The following is a 20,848-nucleotide window of genomic DNA, read 5'->3' as shown; positions in this document are numbered from 1 at the left end:
AGAAATCATTATCAAAATGCTTATCACATCTTTTATCTGTGTGATGTAGGGAAAGTACCAATTGATGAGAATTCCCTTGCATTTCCCATATAGTAATAGACTTAGATTTTTGCATTATGTTTTCATCATAACATTGGTATTTTCTATTAGAAGGGAAGAGGGAAACCGGACAAAAGGAACTGGCTTGTAAATTTTTTGTACTCATAGAGGGTGTACTAAATTATTTCTATAGATTACATGTGTTGTTGCTGCCATCCTAAGTGCTAATGAATCTGCTCAGCAACTGTAGAAACAATTCTGTTACCCAAGAAGTGAAGTTTGTCTTGACCATGTTCCCTATTTGAGTCTGTGATAGGAATCAGAGCCAAAGACTTCAGTTTCTGGCAGCTGGAAATATTCTTAGTCAGACAGCCAGAATATTTGACAAAGTCTTTGACCTTTTCAGTAACAGTGGGTCTGGGTCTATATTTACAGAACTTTATGTATGTGAGTGCACTGTGTTAGTCTAGGCAAAAGTGTTCTTATGGAACCTGAAGAGCTGTATTTAAGCAGCTGGAATTACTACAGGCTGTCTGAACAGAAAAGCACAGCATCCAGTTGCACAGGACCAGTGGAGTTGTCTGGAAGAATACATGTAACACTGAAGTCTATTTACCTCTTTTTTGTTTTGAAAGGGTGTATTTTATATTTATTTTCTAGCTACTGAATACTGTTTTCTAGAAAGGGTTTGCTTCAATATTTGTTGCAGATACAAGACTGAGCCAAAAGCATTTAAACCCTGTGCAACCTGGAGAGGCACTCTGGGCTGGGCAGAACAAACCTTTTGCTGCTTGGGGAAGGGACAAGGCACCTGAGCCGTGGGGTGTCCAGGTGAGAGAGAACAGGAAAGCAGCTTGTCTTTATGTGCAAGGCTGTACTTTGTGCTTCTGATTTCCTACTTTAGTGCAGCAGATCTTTTGTCAGTGAGCTCTGCAACCTGCTGTCAAGATGACCTGAAGGAATTGCCAGAAAGGATTGAGAATGAATGTGAGGAATTTGATTATTTTAAAGAAGTGAAATCTGTGCCCCTGTCACTGGGGTCTTGGCTGTAACAAGACTGCTGTATTGAGCTGCATTGACTCCAGCCTTACCACTTGCTTTTGTATTTTTTTTTATAACAGCTTGATGCTTTGGTATTTGTGGACATCAAACATCTCCAACTTGTTCCAAGTCCATATACTGAAAATAATGCCATTGTTAGTGCCTTACATCACATTTTGAATTAACTTTAACTTAGAACAGTGAAATACATAGATCATTCAATCTCTGAAGTGCTGCTTTGCATTGCAGGCATTTGAAATAGGTGTGAGTATTACCTATTATTAGGCAAGACCTAAGGTTCCTGTGACTTTTTCTTCCCAGTCCCCAGAAGCTGCTGTGGAAGGGTAGTGTTGGTATTGTCACTTTATAGGTAAAAAACCATTCCCTGACCCACTTAACCTTTAAAAGAAGTCTTGGAGCCACAGTAGATGCTGTGAATCCTGGGGCAGGGCAGAAGGGGGAGCAGTTAAAATCAGCCACATACCAACCCATGGTGAAATCAGCAACCTGGGATCTGAGTGCTACATGTTCTCCAGTGTTCTCTGCCCTTGTGGACACTGGTTTAAAGCCAGGGCTGAGGCAGGACAGTGAGGAACAGAAGCAGAAAGCAGCTGTTCCAGCCCAAGCCAGCTCCTCATCTGCGCTGGGCCTCGAACATCCAGCTGTCTGTATGCCACACACAGGGCAACACAACACAAGCAAGACAAACTTGGGAGATGGAAATTCAGTTGGTGCTGTTAAGATAAATTTATTTTCTTGAGCTTTCTTCACAGGAAACATCATGAAAGTGCTTTACAGAGTTTGAATACCATTACTCTACCATGGGACAAAAGGACAACAGGTGTGTGCACTGCACAGTTAGAAGTTGTCATATGCAGAAGCCATGATAGGTAAACCAGGGTAAAAAAAAAAATCTACTGACAAAAATATATATAGTTCAGGTTTTGAACTTAAGTTATGACTATTAACACAATTATATAAATATACAGGCACCATCAGGTTCCTGTGTTAACTGTGGGGGCCACACAGGGATTCTCAGAAATAGATCATATTGAACTCTGCTGAAATAGTTTCTACTGTGCTCCACAGGCTCCCAGCCAAACCGTTTCTCCAGACGCTATAATTCTTTTATTTTTTTTTTTTGCACTATACTGAGCCCACAATTATCTTAATTTCTTCACATTAAGTCTGGTGCTGGGACATTCTGGTACATGGTTGAAAACAAATTCAGGTGTTTTTCTTCCTTTTGATTTACAGAGAGCTCCTTTTACAATTCTTCCCTCAGTAATCTCTTCATTAAAAAAAAAAAAATTAAAATGCTTTAGGCTAGATCCTGCTGTCCAGATAAGACAGTTTTGTTTAAGCTAGAGCATTACCAGTCATGCAACCCTACTCCTTTCCATAGCTGAGCTATGTTGTACTGTGAGCAGTGCTACTGCCTCCCTTTTGCCGTACTCTGTGGGAATTTGTCTCCTGCGTTGCCTTTGAGGCTCTCTAGGTTCTTCAAGGAAGCTTTTACTTGCTAGGCAGTTTTGCAGTGTTTGTGATATTACAGCCCTGACAAAAACAATGCAGCATGATCAAGACTCAGGTGTTCTTGCCTGCTGCTTTTTAAATAAGTGGTGAATAATTCAGGCCCCTGACTAAGAAATCCTTGGCATGGTAATAATGTAGATGAACAGAAGGAGGGAATACTTTAGGACAAAGAGAGGTTAAACCAAGAGATTTAACTGTTTTGAATTCCAGGAAAAACAATGAGCAGAGCCCATTACCTAGAAAACACTGTCATACCAGTTTCCAAAGCCACTTTGCCTTTTTCCCAATTCCCAGAGTAGAGACACAGTGCACGGTCAAAGAACTTGTTGGTCCTGAAGGCTACTGGGCAGTTAGTAAGTAACAGTACGGAGCTACAGTTGCAAGGCAGGGCTTTGGTGAGTACCAGCAGAGGTGAGGCTTCCAGTGGTGTAGGGGAGGTTGTGAAGTGTTACATTCTAACAACTCTCAGACTCACTGGCTCTATTTTCCCACCCACGTCCTCAAAAAGTAAACAACTCCCAATTCCCCTTGGCCAACTTACTCAACTCCCAGCAGCCATGACTGTTTTTTGACAGAGTACTACTGTAATAGAACACTTAATAGATACAGATCTCTGAATGCAAAATCCAAGGTATGTTGTTCTCAACCCAGTATATCAGCATTAGTACTGGAAGGCAGCTGTTCTCTAGGATGTGGTGCTCTGATAATTGAGGTAATGCAGCTCTCAAGGGCCAGGCTGTACATCCTACCAGCCTTGAGTCTGCCCTTATGCCACATCCTTTGTATCTGTAAACATAACATATCTGGGAAATTCAGTCAGTTCTTAAAGACAACATCATTTACAGCTCCATGCTCTTTAAAGCACAAGATGATGAGAAAAAAGACATGAAACAACCACAAAGACTAAGCCTGCCCTCCAGTGTTGCTTCATCTCAAATACTGTAATGCAGTTTCAATATCCAGTTAAATACTATTCCAAGTATATTAGATTGAGCATGGCTGAGCTCATGTGGTTGCTGGTCAGAGACTAAGTAATAATGCATCTGCTTCATCTCTGGCACAAAGAGGAGAATTACCCAGAAATTTAAAACAAGTTCCTATGGGGCTTGTTCACTGGCACTTGATTCTGGCTATCACACCTTAGATGTCAAATGATCCCAAATCTTTGATCTGAAATCAAATGTTAATGAAACTGACCTTGTGTGACAAAAATAACTCAATTAAAACCAGTGAAGTTAAGCTCTGGGAGACCATACACATATTTTGCCTTTTTCTCAATAAATATGTTCTATTGTATCAGCCAGTTTTTATGGTTTGAATCCCTTTGCTATGGTTGTATATACTCTGAAAGATATGCAAAATAAGTGGTTTGTTTTAATTAAAAAAGGAAGCTTATGACAATACTTTAACAGTTTTCTGTAGGCAATTACTTGAAATAAAGCAGACAGATGTTATGTGATGACTTCATTGCTGTAACTGAGCTAGAATGGAAATTCAGTACAGAAGGTAGGAGACATGAAAAGAAATAGAAAACATAAGATTGAGTAAAAATTAGTACGCGCTTGCCATGCTAGTCACTGACCAGAAGAGTGGACTATATACATGAAACTGAAAACTTCAGTACATCAAATGGCAAAAGCCAATCCCCATGGAAGTTACTGGGTTGATGGTGATTGCTAGGATATTGTAAATGAGTCTGTAAATTTGGCAAATCGGGGGCTGGTGAGTTGTCAACAGGAAAAACCAAGGCAATAAATACTGGAAAGGTTTTAAACCACTCATACATGCTCTGGTAGAAGTTGTGACATGAGTCTGAATTAGTTGTGATCTTTCAAGGGGACGATCTAGGCATCACCATGGGCAGCTTGATGAAGACATCTGCTCACTGTGTAGTTGCAGTCAAGAAAGCGAATAAGATGTTAGGCTGTATTAAAGACAGAACAATACAGAAAAATATTACAGCATCTATTTCTCTTAGAGGTGATAATGAATATTTGCTGTTTCTTCAGCACCCTAAAAAAATGACATATTAGGAAAATAAGGCAGGAAAGTGATAAGTGAATGATAGAAGCAGCTACTTGAAGCTGGAAGGACAGTAAAACTAAGGTAGTTTATTTGTTAATAGGGGGATAGATGACAAACATCTTAAAAGCAATTATTCCTAAGTAAGATACATACTTGAAAGTCCAAAAATATATGGACCTTAATACCACTTGTTACCATCATCATCATAAGTATTCCAAAAAGCCCCATGTTATTCTTCAGTGCTTATTATTCAGCTAGTTAAACATTTTCTCTGAAGCAACTGCCACAGTTTGTTGATGTTTAACAGTAATCATTTCTGACAGAGAACTGTCACAGCTGATGCACATTAACAACTGTCTTAGAGGTGCTGCAGTGATAAGAATGTCAGTAAGAGAAGGTAACTGCTTGGGCCTCATCTCTGTCCAGGACCCACCAGAGCTCTCATTTGTCTGCGTGCAGGCCACCATAGTGTTGTTCTCTGATTCTATTTGAAGCCCCATTGTAAAAGCTGAGCAATGAACCTTGAAATCATCAGCAAAACAAAGGCATATTTGTAAGTTACTACAGCACGCTACTTCAGTTGCGGCTAACTGATAAATCAGGAGATAATAAGTAGAATAATCGCTTCTGCTGTATCTGCATTCCTTCCTCTTACTCATTCTGCTTACCCCACTCATGCCTAAGTTTTTGGTAATTTCATCCCTTTGTTTATTTCATAAAACTCCCTCCATGGCCAACTATTTCCCTTTTGTTCATTCCCTTCCTCTACCGTTTGCCTTAATACCAGATTTTACAAGTTTTGAAGATTATTCTCTATTTCCCTTGTATTTGCATGCCACTTCAACTTAGGTAAGGGAAAGAATAAAGAGCAGGAAAAAGTGTTTACACATGAAGAGAAGAAAAACACATTCCTATGACAAAATACCCCTTAGTATCAGGAGTGAACATTTCTGGTCCACATGATTGGAAGAAACTTTTAAAACAGCCAGATTATAAGAAATGGCTATCAACTGTGAGCAGGATTTTATTTCAGTCATGGGGTTTACAAAATAAAGGAATATTGATTTTAATATGTTCCACATATAAACAAAGAGCCTCATATTAATATGCCATTTGGGTTGCACAGATAATTGAATAGAGGAAATACCAGTTGAGTGCTCAGCCTGAACTTTTTCCTTACTCATACATACTAAAATAAGTCAAATTACATAATACTTAAATAGGACGTATATTACATTCCATAGAAATAAGCCTTTGCCAAAGTAGTATTAAAATACTATAATAAAAGCTAATTTTGATAAAGATTTTTAGTCCTCTGTAGATCCTTCCATCAGCCCCAGCCCTTGACAAAGAACAGCTTTGGCCTCACAACATCCCTGTGAGGTAGGTTGTTGGTTATTTTGGTACAGCTGGGGAAACTGAGGCAGAGTGAAACTAAATTACTTGAACATAGCAGCTCAGTAGAAAACCTAGGCCACATCCCACTCTCTTGGTCCCATGCTTCCCATGCTCTTGGCTAAGAAATCGGCTTTTTTTCAGTGCACACAGTTGTTTTAGGTGATACTTTCCAATCAAATATTCCAGACACACTGCTTTTCCTGGTGACTAATTGGTACTGTGATATGTTTTCAGTATTTGTACTCAGGCTAAGTAGAACTTCACTGAAATGAACACTGAACTTCATTAACCTTGCTGCATCAATACACACTCTTAAGCAACTGAAGATAAACCCATGATGTATACCATTTAGAAGTTACTTCATTCATAAAAAAAGTCTTCATAGCTATTTGAAACAATGTCTCAGCCTTGAATCATGCAGAAGAGAAAAATAATTTTCTTAAATACACAATTTATTTCCTAAGAGGATTGTTGAGCCATCTTGAAATTTGTCCTCGGTTCTTTCTTTAGACAACAGGTCAGCTTCATACCAATGCAAAATCCTGTCTTCTCTGTGAACACATTCTCCCAATTCCTTGAAAGGAGGAAATAAAATGGGCTGCCTTCCCCAAGTACTGAACTTTAAACAGTTTTGCTGATTTAAAGTCAGATGAATCTGTCACATGTGCATGCAGTGCCTACCCACACAGCACTTGTACTATCCAACATCTGACACTCCACTCCCTGCCTCAGGCTATGCACTTCATGCTATCATTTAGAAAACGGCTCTCCTAATCCCTCTCTTCTTACAGCACCTATGTTTTAGTTGCATCATTTCCACTCTCCTTAATTAATTTATTTATTAATCTTCCTTCCTGCTCTATTTCACTTCAAACAGAACATGGCAGAACAACAGGTGATGCTTGAGAAGCCAAACTTTAGATACACAATTGCAATGACTCCTCAGTTCTGTTTTCTGCTGTCACTTCTTTCAACTGCTAGAGCTTGCAGGCTCTCATATTAACCTCAATGCAGACAAGCTGTCTTTTTAACTTTTTCTGGAGTTTATCTGCAAATGTATGTCAGATTTCATCCCCTCTGTACATACCTAATTCATATACCTGAAGTTTGAGTACACTTACTATTTTCTTACACTGCCTCATAAAAGCCCCTGTTTAACATTGAAAACAAGTTGTAACATTAAAAGCTGAAAACAGGGAGAGAGAATTTGGGAATTACAGTCCAGCAACAAAACCTGGATCATAGCTGTTCATAAAGATTATATAGTACTCAAGGTAGTCTTGGTATAATTTAGCTTCTTGGGCCAATGAAGTATAAATTTCTGACCATGCCAATATTGGAGAGAATAATATTACTATCTTGTAAGTAAGCAACCTTATTTAAGCACATGAAGCCCTATTAATCCCTGCTCCATTTTAGTTAGGGTATTTGAAAGAAAACTACAAGCAAGCTTAAAACTGCTCAAACAGGCAGAAATTAGAAAGGCAAAAAGCTACAACTATTGTAAAAGCTCAGATAAGTGAACTCCAAAGATGTGCAGCCCAATCGAATTTATATTGTGTTTACTTGACCTGAACAACACTGGGGTTTCTGCCATGGTGTGGTCAAAGTTTCCAAGAGCTGACAGATGCAGTCTAATACCAAAAGCCCTATTCCCTGTGGTGTCAGGAGGCCTCTAGCACAACTGCTACCATTAAAAATTCTACTAAGTTGCTGCGGACATGACTGGTAGAGCTAGCCACAAATACAAAACTAGTAAAAGGAAACAGTCACTTTTAATTGTCAATTCCTCTTGATTTTTAAATAAGACTAAAAATGATACAGCTAAACTGGGAGAGAAGGGCAGGGGCAAAAATAATCCTCTCCTATATTTATCATCAGCTCAAGTAAATACAGATTCCAGATACCTACAGCAGGCATTTGGGAAGTCCAACTTTATTAAAATTACCTGATTTTTAGCATTTTGACATCCTTAAATACAGACTATCACTGAGAAACACAAATCTAAACTGTTCTTTTCCCAGTAAGCACTGAACATGTCCATGTTCTACCAGCAAACTAGTAACTTTATGGCTATGTTATATTGTAAAGCCAGAGAAAGTAAAATAGAACCTTAAAGCTGGGAATTAACAAGCAACTCACCATAAAAGCATGTCTCATGTCAGGGAGTCCTTGAAGTGGCACACAACTCCATTATATGGACTGGCATAAAGAATCTCATTTCTACAACTGACAACCCTTCATTTATGGAATAAGGCTTCACAAGGATTTTGAAGGAATGAAAAGGACATTCTTAGCATGCCTTAAATGGAAGCAACAACAAACCAGGATAAAGTTGAACTTCAGAGCCTCCAAAGCATACCAAACTTCTGCAGAGGACTGACTCAAAATTTCAGGCATACAGAGCAAATACAAGGTAGATACTGACAACTGGCATTTTGATAGCTGCTGGCAGCTATACTTAACATGAGAAACACTTCTTTTAAAACAGTTTACATTCTGTACTACGGAAATCTGCTGCATTTCTGATTTTTTTCCTTATGCCTCCAGAAAGAAACTGGAATGATATGCTTAAGAGAAGCCCTCAAAGGAATACCTTTAGTTATCAGTACCTGATGGGCTCCAGTGATAGCAGCCATGCAGAGGTTATGTTTTTATTCCCCATTCTTTAATTTAGCAGAGGTACTTTTAAGTGAAAAGCAAATCAAAGCTTCATTCATACTCAACTCACAATCTCAAACCAGCAGTCTTCTATGGTGGGAGCAAGAAGACACTGTGCCAAGTAACAAACTAAATTTCTATGTATAAATAAAAGTTTTATTGATATGCACTGCTATAAGCTCTGAAATAGAGCCCACCTGACCACAAGGACAACTGCCCACTCCAAGGACTAACCCTGAAGAGATCCAAATGCTCTGTTTCCTCTGCTACTGTACAGTCATGAGCTCAAACTAAAACGTAAAGACTCACTAGACTCCAGAATCCATGTATATTTCCATTTTATTTGATTTGAAACTTTTACAGGGTTTTCTTGAACTGCCAGGATTCATGTCCAAAAACCTCAAATAAAGGTGGTGCAATGGACAGTCTCATCTACCCTTCACACAGGAGACTAAAACTCTATTCATGTGCATTAGTGATCGCAATCTCTTTAAGAGCATCAGGAAAAGCATAAGACTTCACATCTCTACCCACCAAGTGACATGTCCATTTACCATGAATTCCACAGAAATTGTGACAACACTTTTGCTGGCAACAATGGATTTTCAAGGAAGATACATGGCTCAGAGTCCAAGGTATTGGTATCAGTCTTTCAGTGGGCTTGTGTTTCCAAATGAAGTCTCCAACTTTAGGAATAGTCTCTTCAGCCCTCTCTTTAATAGCAGCTTCTAGCAGAATTTTTAGGGACAGTTAACTCTGCAAGGGCAAGGCCAGTTTTAGTCTGTGCTCAAAAGAACCAGGTGAAATCCCAGCCCCACTGAAGTCAACAGCAAAATCTGCATTGACCTCAGAGAAGTAAATTTAAAGCAAGTCAGCAGTTAGTCAAAGGGAACCGAACTGGGTGATTCCTGAACTATCCTTATCTTCTGCACATACACAGTACTCTGACACATGTAAGCAAGCTTTGTTTTGTTCCCTTGTTTTTCTTGCCATTGGCAACTCTTATGGATGTTGGGTCTATTTTTTGGCATTTACTCTGAGAAACCTCAACACTGGAGCACACCACTATTGTACTTCATTTTGCTTCTGATGTAAAAATTCAGAGAAGAGAAAAAACAGTTACAGCAGAACACTTCTGGTACTTGACAGGTTTGGTTCACTGAAACAGTTACAGGCAATGTCCTATATTCCTCGTGTACCAGTGCCATTTTGCCTACTTCCACTAAATTAAGTAACTTTAAGAAGTCACTGCCTTCCATCATTACTAAACTTTCTGACTGTGAATAAACACCATTATGAGTTATACTTGGAGGACTGCGGAGGACTGCGGCCTCAGACAGCTGCATGCTTCACAGAAGTAGCCAAACAAATCAGGCTTACCAGCTTTAGTTATGTCTCTGTATGCTAAGTTATTCTGTTTATCAAGTAAGCACAACTCCTCAATAAACAAATAACTGTTTTTGATAGAAGACAGTTTTTATCTAGTATCGGTACTGCCACATGTCTCATTATTAAAGGACAAATTCTGAAGACTGTAGTTGGAGTCTAGATACCTCTGTGTCAAAACTCCAAGTCTTAGTGCTTTAGGGTGAGAAAGACAAACTTCATGACAAAAACCAAAATAAAACCCTATTTCACTACATTTTACCATTATTTAAATATACTGCAAATCGATATCAGAAAAAAGACAGGCATTTCTTTTGTGGATAATAGAAAAAAAAAATACTTAGACAACTTAGAAAATGGCTAATGCAAACAAACCATTCAAACCCATCATTCCTCAAATCTGATACTGAATGAGTTTTAATTTGTTTTGCAGTTACTTCCGTACAGCACTCTAGAAAGGTAAACAAACTACAGCTCTGTTGTACTTGGACAGTATGAGTGGTATGGGACGCTCCAGAAGTCTCTAGTAGGCTATGGCTACACGTGACAGGATTCCTCAGAAGGGGAACGAACAGGTTTGTCATTAAGGTCACTTAAATCTTTGTTATAGCAAATTGGAACCAAATGGCTGACTTCTGCAGGATTTCTGACAGGAATCCAGTAGAGCTGGTTTCAAGTTTCAGATGGCCACTAAAACAGCTGTAACCTTCTCTTCCAGAAGTTGTGATCCACATGGTGTCCACAATGAGTGCATCAAGTCTGAGGTAGTCAACCTTTACGAAGGCTCAGTATCTGAACATAAAAAGATTTTGAAATGACCACTGGCTGTAGGTATCTTTCTGAGCAATTAAAGAACACTGATGACTCTTGTTCAATCATTTACATTAATTTGCCCCATATCGAATGGAGAAGTTGCAACATATTATGCTTCCATAGTGCAGGAGAACCAATCACTTATGTCAAAGCAGTCTGCACTTGCTGCAGTAGATCCAGCAGAAATAAGGTGGCACGTTCATCATAGCTGTTAGCTGTAGTTTAGTTACCTTAGTAGAAGGGTTACCAAAAGCATTCCTTAATTGTAATGTGTGTGCAGCTCTACTGATCCCCAAGCACAGCATACTGGTTGTCTAGCTGAAGTTTAAGTGCCTGGTTTTTTGAGACCTCATCCCTACCTCTAGTTTTGTATTTTACTACTTCAAAGCTCTTCTCCATTTCTTTATCCCTATGGGAAAATAAATGTAATCAGTAAATATCTTGTCACTAACTTGTGAATTGTGAATTTCCAGTCCATTTCCACCCCTTCCCAACAAAAACATTACTAACACAGAACAAAAACTAAGATCTAGAGTTTAACAGAACACCTAAACATTTCCAAGCAAATCTTTTAAAATCTTATCTCCCAAATTAGCTCATCACCCAGTACAGCTTACATTAACACTCCCAAAGTAAGTTTAAATTTAAGTAAATTAATTTAAATTTAAAAAAAATTGAGATTATTTATTTAAGTATCTGACAGTAAATTTAACCTATTTATGAAAAATAGGTTCTAGAAAGAAGAAGTAATTTTCTAGAATGCTAATTCAGAATTTCATCTTGGCTCAATGTGCCATTCAAATCACAAATCATCAATAATAGCATGTCTCCTTTACTACACAAAAAAAATACCCAAAGGAAACAAAGCTTCTCCTAAGCTGTATTAAGCGGGGGGGGTGGGGGGGGAAACCCAATACCAAAAAACACCCCAAATCCCCCAGGTGAATTAGGTATTGACCTAGCCATCTCTTCTACTGAGAATAAGGTTATAGAAAGATCAGGATTGAAAGATAGGGTGAGACCAAAGTCTTCAGCACCACATAATACAAAACACTTCAGCAAAATTAGGGGAGCTCATCTCTGTAAATCACAGCTCAGGCAGCAAGTGTATTGATTTGCAGTGATACTGCACTCCTCCAGTTAAACCACTTCCACATCTCTAACAAGAGAGCTGCAAGCTCAGACTTCTACATCTGCTAAAGGAACTAACACAGAGCCTCACCATGCCTAGTCTAGTGTCAGAGCGAAGCAGATGCTGTCAGTACCAGAAATATTCAGTGAAATCCTTCAGCTGTCAAAAAACACAACTGGCAGTCTTGTTTGGCTATCTCACTGTGCTATGAAAGTTATTTCACAGAAACAGAGTTGGACAATACATTTATCACCCCTTAGTTAGTTCTTTCCTCTGTGGAAAGATTCAGGCTTAAGCACTAGGACAAAATAAGAACTTAGAGAAGGCAGTTAGAGATCTCTTGGGGTATCAGTGGAATGCACTTACTTTCGACTGTCTACGAGCTTGGCAGTGGACTGCAGTGAGGGGAACTGTGTGTCACTGTAGATCTCTGGTGGTCCTTGCTGTGGTCTCCGTGGCCGCCCACCTTCCCTGGCACCTGGCGGCCGGTACACGCCACCAGTCTGCACCGGTTCTGGAGTTTCTGTAACTAGGAAAAACAACAAGATTCACACATGAGAACAAGTCTGCATTCATAGCTGAAAAGAACCCAAAACAACCAACACACAAACAAAACTCCACAAAGAAGAAATGAATCTTACAAGTATGTTTTTCTATCTTTTCAGTTTTGGAAGCAAGTTTTAGACAAGGCAGGAAATCAAGTGTCACCTAACTTAACCTACACTCAGTAAAACTGAAACATGGCTCCAGAATAGTGTCTCTCAAAGTTTAGGGAATCTGAACTACTAAGGAAGACTTAATGTTTCTCATTGGCAATTTATTAGCAACAATTTGAACACATTTAAAACATATCTAAACACGTAATTATAAATAATAAATTTTGCAATGTCATGTTCTCAACATTTTAAGAACTGATTTGAAAAGTGTGCTACTAATGGCCACAATAGATCTATTGCGATACTGTCTGAACATCTACCGAAGTATTAAAGCAGCATTTTCAGATCAACAGAAATGTGTCCAACAGGTATTTTACAGACTGCAGAACAGAGGGATGTCCTGCAAATACAGACTGCTTCCCCCCATTTTGAATTTGGAAATAAAAAAACCCTCCCACATGTGTTTTAAAGTATTTGACAGACACTTTAAGTTCAATTCTGTTCCTCAGATCCCTTGACACAAAGATTTCCTTGATGGCTGGCATGCCAAAACAGCCATTAGCTCATTAAAGGGTGCCTGAACAGGAGCTGCTCCTTGAGCTCAACCCACTGAGCAGCTTAATTTAACCTGATGCACTTCTGATTGGAAAAAACACAACAAGTCTGAGTTTAATTTACCGACTGGTTCAATGACAGGGGCTGGTGCAGGAGCTGACTTGTTCCAAGGACCAGATGATCTGTCTACACTACTGCCACTACCAGTCTCTTCCCAATTGTCACCAGGTTCTTCTCTTTTTTCACTTTCATCATCTTCTTTTTCACTGTAAGAGAAAAATGATCAGTAGTACCCTACAAACAGAGGTTTAAGATTTGCCAGAGATTACACAATCCCTGTAAGACAAAATTTCATGGCTGCCATGCTGAAGATACTAAATTAAACTAGACTATGTTAGCCCTGTACTCACTGTACTAGCAATTCCATCTGAACAATTTCTGGCATGATGCTACATAACTTGGCAACTGAAAAGGAAAAAAGCTCCTAAAAGAATAATAAAAAAAAAAAATAAAACTTGAACAAAGTAATCAAAGAAACTGGCATCTTATTTTGTGCACAAAGGCTTTTTTCCCCACTAACACAGACATGCATTTGGAAGAGATGACAAGATAAAGCAGGAAAGGTCTACAAGTCCAGCTTCCATAAAATGCTTTAGTCAAGAGGAAGAAATAGTGGAGTAGTGCTGAAAGAAAGCAAGTCCTGAGCTCACATTTCCTATAACCACAACCACCTAAGAAACACCCTTATATGTATGGGTAATATACAATCCATGAATTAACTCAGATCTCTTTTCTTAAAGCAAGCAAAAAAGAAAAAAAGAGCACAAAACAGAAAAATGTAATTTTTTCAAAGACAGACCCAATGCAAAAGCTTGGCTGTATTTTATTTAGACTATTTTATTTTGCACAGATGTAGTCAGACACATAAAATAATTTGCTGGCCAAAGTTACTACAGAAAGCTATATGGTAAAGTAGGACAGAGGTGCAGGTGAGGCTGTTGAAAAGAATCAAGACACTGATCTCAACAGCAGCAACGTGTGAATTCAGAGGTTTATAATACACCAAATCCTACTAATCATGATCTGTGTAAGCTTTCTGTTAAGTAATGGTCAGAGAACAGAAAAAAATGCCTGAAAAAGGCCTTTCACTGTTCATCCTAACAACCATAGTAAGGTGGCCCAAGGGCCTAAACACTTTACTTTAAATTATAGAAGCACTGCCTACAGACTTAACTACAATAGAGCAAGCACAGGGAGCATCCCATCCTCAGACACTCTGTATCTTTGTTTCATCAAAGAGAGCTCCAGAGATGGATAATTTATAACAGCTAGTGGGTTTTTCTTCCATTTACTTCTCCCCTCTTCCCTTGAATCCAATTGAACGGTTACAAAATCCTGTGGCAAAAACCTCCACATGCCTGAAAATCTGCCACAGTATGAAAAGGATTTGGAATGCTGGCCTTTGTCTGGAAAACCAAAGTAGAGGTTCTTCAGTCAAACAGCACCAGCAGTCAGTGAAGCTGCAGCTCACTGGTTGTCTAATCAGACATGTGATTATCCACTGTGACACTTCAGTGCCATGGACAGCTTATGGGACCAATTCATGCAAACGGCCCAAAGGACTAGTTAACTGAAAGGAGTGGGGGAAATGCTATGATTCAAAAGAGTAAATAATTTCAGAGATGTCAGACCTGCTCAAACAGTGAAGAAAGCATCGATTGCACTGGTTACAGGTAGGCTGATTTTAAGATGACATTACTTTGAACATCAACGCCTGGACAATGACGATGATCTGACATTCTCAGTCTACAACTGAGGTCATAAAAACTCTTTTTCTGACCCGATGAAAAGTTGTTTGTTTTTTTTTTTTAACCAGGACAGACATAAGTAGACTTACTTTCCACCAGACAACATTAGGAAAAGTCTAATGAAAAAAACAAACAAGGAATCATGAACTACATTCATCAGTCCTGTGGGATTTTATCATGGGACACTACTTTTATCAACTGTATTTTTGGTTTTTTGAAATTCAAGTGCAATGGTTCAGGAATTTGCTCCCAACTGAAGATGCTGAGTAGATTGAGTCAGATATCCTTACCGCAGTCAAATGATTCAGTGGGAATTACTATCCTGCACTACTCCTAGGAATTCCTACTTGACTACCTTTATGGAGCAGAATGTTAAGCATTTTAAAAACAACAAAAAAAAATCCTGAGTTCCAAACAAAACAGATAGCTTTGTTGAGTATGAACAGAGTATGAACAGAGATTCAGAAAATAAAGAGAATATTGGCAGAGACAAGACACAGTTAAATTACCCAGTAGCAAACTTGTGTACTATCAGAAACATATCAAACCTCTCTTTAACTGGACTCAATGAAAGCCGCTCTGTAGAAAAAAACCCATTGTTTTTAAACATAGGTAAGGATTACACTGAAGCAAAAAAAAAAAAAAGAAAAAGAAAAAGTAGTACCTTATTTGCATGGACTGAACTCTAAGACCACTATAATCAATTTCTTCCTTTTGTTCAAACTCCTTCCAATCATCCTCTTCCTGTAAGAAGAGAAAAATATAAGTTGTCACTTTCTCTATAACCTAAGTAGAAAAGAAGAACATAACTAAGATAATACAAAAAAAATAATACAAAAAACTGTACCTTCACCCAAAGGGTGAAGGTACAGTTCCAGGAGAAACCAAACTGTGTGCCCCACTGCCAAGAGGGGAAAGGACTGCATGCCCTCATCCCCTAAATCACTGTGTGTCACCTGGGATGCACCTGAGAGGTGACTTTAACTCACTAGAACAGCTAAGGAATGCCCCAGCAAGAAGCTATTCAAGCAAAGAAAACCACATCACCTCAGCAAAAACACATCAGGAAATCAAGCTACAACACAGTATGGAACACGACCCTGCAGTCATGACCAGGGCAATACAAGAGCAAGACCTCTCTCTTTCACTAACAGCAGGCTTTTACAACAGCTTGAATGCACACAAAGCTTTAAATTCACTTTTCCACCGCCTATTTTATGAGCCAAACAAAAAAGAACATTTGGAATAGCTTACAGTGGATTTATGACAAAGATCAATAATGGTACATTTGACTTTTTCACATTCACAACCACATTTACAGCCTTATTTCCTAAGCAGTGTTTTCGTAACAGTAGAAAGGTCAGCTTCAAAACCACAGCAATCTCAGAACACAAAATGCGTGTATCTTTCAAGAGAGCCACATGAGGGTTTTAAAATGGGGGTTTGTTTGGGGAAAGAGAGACTTGCCTAAGTGGAGGAAATTTTGTCCTACTGTGTCACCAGGAGATTCTGGGATTATTAAGGTAGACCAAAAACGGACCGGAACAGACAAGCAGTCCTCCCATGTTCCCAGTCCCAGCTTTAAGACACACACAGCCTAATTAGTAGTTTACCTAATTCTTACACTCTATGTGAAATGCAGTTATATTCCTCCAAATGGGAGGACCTTGTGAGCAAGGTCTGCCAAAGGTACAGCCCCCTTTCCACTGAACAGCTGAGAATAAAGCTGCTTTTAGAGCCCTGTGATGGGATCTCCTAGACAGTCAATCTCCAACAGAAAAAACTTTGACCTGCTTTAGAGTAACAGCAGAAGTAGGAAGTGACCTCATGTTAACTGCACAGTCTGCTGCAGATTCAATCTTCTGGAAGAGCAGCAGTCAACAGTTCTAAAATCTTTTTGATTTCTTAAATCCCCTTCTCCATGGAAACATTAGTTTCCAAGCTAACATACCTTTCACATTTAATGACTTTTGTTTCTAATCCAAGTACCAGTTTCAGTCAAAGCCAGATATTTTGCAAGCAAGTGAGCAGAGGAGCAGCTGAAAGATTAGCACTGACCTTGATCTACTTAGAAAGCTACTGCACGTGTCAAGCTCCCCAGGTGAAACAACAGGAAACAGGAGAGTATTTCTTAAAATTCATTTTGAAATATACAGCATTAGAGCTCTGGTACCAATCTAGCACAAGATAACATCCTTAAATCACTGATTATCTACGTAACCACGAAGGAAGCAAGGTATCTAACTTCCAAAAACCCTTTAACAAGCCATCTTTTTATACTCAGAGTATAATGTTACAAGGATAAAGATTCAATTCATAGCAGTAAGACAGGGAACACATCCTCAGATTACTATGTGCTGAAGCCTCCAAAGGAAAACAATACCAAGAGACAATAAAACCAAACCAGAAATAGAGATAAAATGTGCAAGTAATTTTTTAGGTCCTATCTGTCTGGTCTACAGCAGACAAATATATAACAAAGGTACTGCACGTGTCAAGCTCCACAATTAAAAAACCAACAGGCAGCAGCAGCAGCAGGGTATTTATTAAAATTCGTTTAAAAATACAAAGCATTAGAGCTCTCATAATTACTTTTGGTTTAAATTCCATTACTTCAGTGCTGATATTGCTGACAGGAAGAACAAGGGCAGAGGAAGAAACAGAGAGCTACTAACTCAACTACGGACATTTAAGCTTCTCCTGCATTCTTATCATTTCACTGTATTACGCTACCAAAAAAACCCAGCAAAAAACAAAAAAAACCCTACTGGCAGTAAAACCCTGCCTGGCAACGAGGCACAGAGCTCGGCGGACTCTGGTGGAATCTTATCGCCAAGGTCCACTGCCACGCTGCACAGCCCCAGGTGACACCTGACGCCAACCTCCGGTTCTGGCCGCAACACCCAGAAACCTGGGAGGGAATGCCGGTCTGAGCTGCAGAAAGGGAAGGGGCCCAGCTTTCTCGCCTCCCCCAGCGTAAGGACCTCCGACGAAGGCTCCCCCCACCCCGCCAGCAGCAAGAGGCGGCAGCGCCCGCCCGGCGGCCCCGGGGCGGGGCCGGGAGCGCCGCCAGCCCCGCACGGCCCTGGGCGCCGCATGGCCGGGCGGCGGCGGCGCCCCCTGCCGGCAGGAACCCGTGGCCTCCCCGCCCGCACCTTGCTCGCCGCCTTGGCCGAGGAGCCGCCGGCGGCGCTGGAGGCGGCGGCTGCTCCGGAGCCGCCGCCCTCAGTCGGTCGCGGGGTCCCCGCGGCCGCGCCCGCCGCGTTGGGGCCGGCGTTGGAAGCGCTAGAGGCGGCAGCGGCGGCGGCACTTCGGCTGCTCTTCTCCTTCCGCTTCTTCTTGTCCCGCTTGGCGAAGAAGTCGTCCAGGCTCCGCTCCTCGGTCTCCGCCATGGCGGCGGCGGGTGGTGAAAGGAGGGCGGCGGCGGCCCGGGTTAAGAGGTGAGCAGCGCGGCCCTCCCGCTGCTCGGCGAGCGCGGCCGCCCGTCTGCGGCTGCTGCGGCGGCGGCTCCTGCCCGGGCCCGCCCGGCGGCCCGCGCACCCCACGCCTGACGCGGCCCGCTGGGAGCGGAGGGGCTGAGGGGAGACGGGGCGGGGCCGCGCCCCTGACCGCGCACGCGCTGCCACGCCGCGGCCAATGAGCACCGCCGGCCGCTCGGGGGTGTCTCCAGAAAGGCCCGAAAGGCGCTGACGTTGCGGCGCGTGAGGATGCGCGCGGCGGGCGCGGGGAGGGCGCTGGCGAAGCGGCCGCGGATTGGCCGAGCCGGGCGGGACGGTGCGTGCGCGCTCAGGGCCCGGGCTCGGGCCGGCCCCTCCCGCCCCGCCCTTCCGCGTCCGGGCGGCGCTGGGACCCGTGAGGGCGGGAGAGGCACGGCGGGCACCGGCCGTGAGGGCCACTCCACGGGAGGAATGCGGCCAGCGGAGCAAGAGAGGTAATCCTGCCCCTCTGCTCAGCCCTAGTGAGGCCCCACGTAGAGTCCCGTGTCCAGTTCTGGGTTCATTAGGACGAGAAGGACGAGCCAATGGAGAGGGTGCAGTGGAGGGCCGCAAAGATGATGAGGGGACTGGAGCATCTCTTTATGAGGGCATGAGAGACTGCAGGACCTGGGCCTGTTCAATCTAAAAACACAGTACGGGGGGGTTCTGGGGGTGTCTAATAAATTTACATAAATTTCTCCAAGGCAGGTACCAAGAGTTCTGGGCTCTCTTTCATATAGCCCAGCAATAGGACAAGAAGCAATGGCCGTAAGCTAAAACACGAGAAATTTTACTTTAGCGTGAAGAAGAACTTTTTTATATTGAGGATGGTAGAGCACTGGAAGAGGCTGCCTGGAGAGGGTGTGGGGTCTCCCTCTCTGAAGACGTTCAAACCCCTCCTGTGTGTATTCCTATGTCACCTCCTCTAGGTCACCCTGCCTTGGCAGCAGGGACCCTTCCAAACCTAACAATTCTGTGATTGAGAGCAGCATAGCTCCTCTGGAAGCCCTTGGCTGCTTCCCGCTTTGGGTGTAGGTTCTTTCTATCAGGACCATTCCCAGGAGGCTGCAAGAGCTGCTGGAGCAGCCCCAGTCCTCAGCTGGTCCCTCAGGCTCAGGGCCAGCCCAGCTCCCCCCAGCCCTTGAGGAAAGGTGACATTCATTCCCAGCATGGACTGCGGGGACAGAGGCACTGGTTCCCACACCCAGCAGGGGCTGTGAACTTACACTGTCATTGCACAGGATGCAAGGAAGTCATTTAGCTTTCATCTTGAGACTGTGTGGTTAAGTGAGTAAGTCTTGAAACACCACTCTGTCTAGGCTGCCTGGATGTGTTGGCCAGAGTTTCCTAGCTGCTTTTCTGACTGGCATTGAAGCCTAGGGAATATATGCTGGAAAACAAGCTTTGCAGCTGGTGTCTGCAGATTGTTACCTCTCACTTCAGGTACTGTAGTGACCTTTAATTCTGGGAAAAAACATGGGTGTTTAAAAAGTTCACTGTGGCTTCAAAACACGTCAAAAGCTTTGAGGCAGGACATTTGGAAAAACATCCTCAGCCTGTGATGACTCATGAATAATTACATGAAACACTGTTTCCAATCACTTACTTGTTTCATCAGCCATCTAAAGGAGATAGAAGTTCCTACTGGGGAAGTGTGAGCCCAAATGAAAATTACCCATCAAATAAGTATTGATTTGTGTTACAAATAAATAAACGCAGGCATGTTTGTATTCTGGAGTTATTTAGTATAATTCTGTGCATGTCATACTTTCACTTGAAATAGTTATGTATGTGTGTATTAGCATACAAATTAAAAGGTTTTCCACCCTTTGGAGATTGTCAGTCTCAACTTATGTCCATGACAGTGCTGTTACTTAGTGTTTTCCATCCGTAGTTCTCAGGTTGTTTGAGAAAACAGGCAAGGTGCCATTGACGTTGCAGAAAGAGGTTAAATACATGATGTCTTCATGAAGTGTTTTGTGGCTGTAACTGAGTCACTGTAGTCAAGCATTCTGCCTTTGGGAAATGTATTACAATCCTCTTTTTATGCGTCACCCAATGTCCTCCTTGTATTTTTACTACCTGTGTACTTAGAGGATTTGAGCCTGCACAGAGCAGGCCCTAGAGAGCTAAAAGTTGCAAGCACAACAATTCATTTGGTAACACCATGAATGTCACGTGATCAGTGACACTTTCCATTTGTGATTGGAATCATTACTGAAGTAGGGAGCAAATTTGGTAGCAAAATTTCATTTTTCTGTGCCTCCTGGGTACTCCCTTCCTACTGTCCCCTTCAGCTGATGGAAGGTCATGGGGAAGGTG

The 20,848-nt window shown here is 41.6% G+C and overlaps 1 protein-coding gene across 4 annotated transcripts; it reads right to left on the bottom strand.

Annotated features, from left to right (window-relative positions):
- Positions 1–1,803: 1,803 nt before the first annotated feature.
- CDV3 (CDV3 homolog) lies at positions 1,804–18,612 on the bottom strand. 4 transcript variants are annotated; one of them, XM_030236485.2, is made up of 5 exons: positions 18,206–18,593; positions 15,715–15,794; positions 13,366–13,508; positions 12,398–12,560; positions 1,804–4,540 (listed from the first exon to the last, which is right to left on the bottom strand). In XM_030236485.2, the coding sequence occupies exons 1-5, from the start codon at positions 18,440–18,442 to the stop codon at positions 4,516–4,518; spliced, it is 648 nt and encodes a 215-aa protein (XP_030092345.1). In that variant the 5' UTR covers positions 18,443–18,593; the 3' UTR covers positions 1,804–4,515. The 4 variants fall into 4 exon arrangements, with proteins under 4 accessions (XP_030092345.1, XP_030092352.1, XP_030092341.1 ...); XM_030236492.2 differs by lacking the exon at positions 1,804–4,540 and adding an exon at positions 9,022–10,878; XM_030236481.2 differs by lacking the exon at positions 1,804–4,540 and adding an exon at positions 10,885–11,308 and having other exon boundaries at positions 12,398–12,554; positions 18,206–18,612.
- Between the last annotated feature and the right edge of the window lie 2,236 nt (positions 18,613–20,848).

The sequence above is a fragment of the Serinus canaria genome, chromosome 2 (genome assembly GCF_022539315.1).
Source record: "Serinus canaria isolate serCan28SL12 chromosome 2, serCan2020, whole genome shotgun sequence".
Classification (NCBI taxonomy): Eukaryota; Metazoa; Chordata; class Aves; order Passeriformes; family Fringillidae; genus Serinus; species Serinus canaria.
Note: the sequence above shows the minus strand (reverse complement) of the source record. Positions and strands in the feature narration are given on the sequence as shown.

Excerpts from the sequence above, each read along its gene's own strand:
- CDV3 (XM_030236480.2), bottom strand. The coding sequence starts at position 18,442 with ATGGCGGAGACCGAGGAGCGGAGCCTGGACGACTTCTTCGCCAAGCGG. Across the intron at positions 15,795-18,205 it reads CGGCCAAGGCGGCGAGCAAG|GAAGAGGATGATTGGAAGGA; the intron begins GTGCGGGCGGGG and ends CTCTTCTTACAG. Across the intron at positions 11,309-12,397 it reads AAGCTCGTAGACAGTCGAAA|GGATAAAGAAATGGAGAAGA; the intron begins GTAAGTGCATTC and ends ATTTTCCCATAG.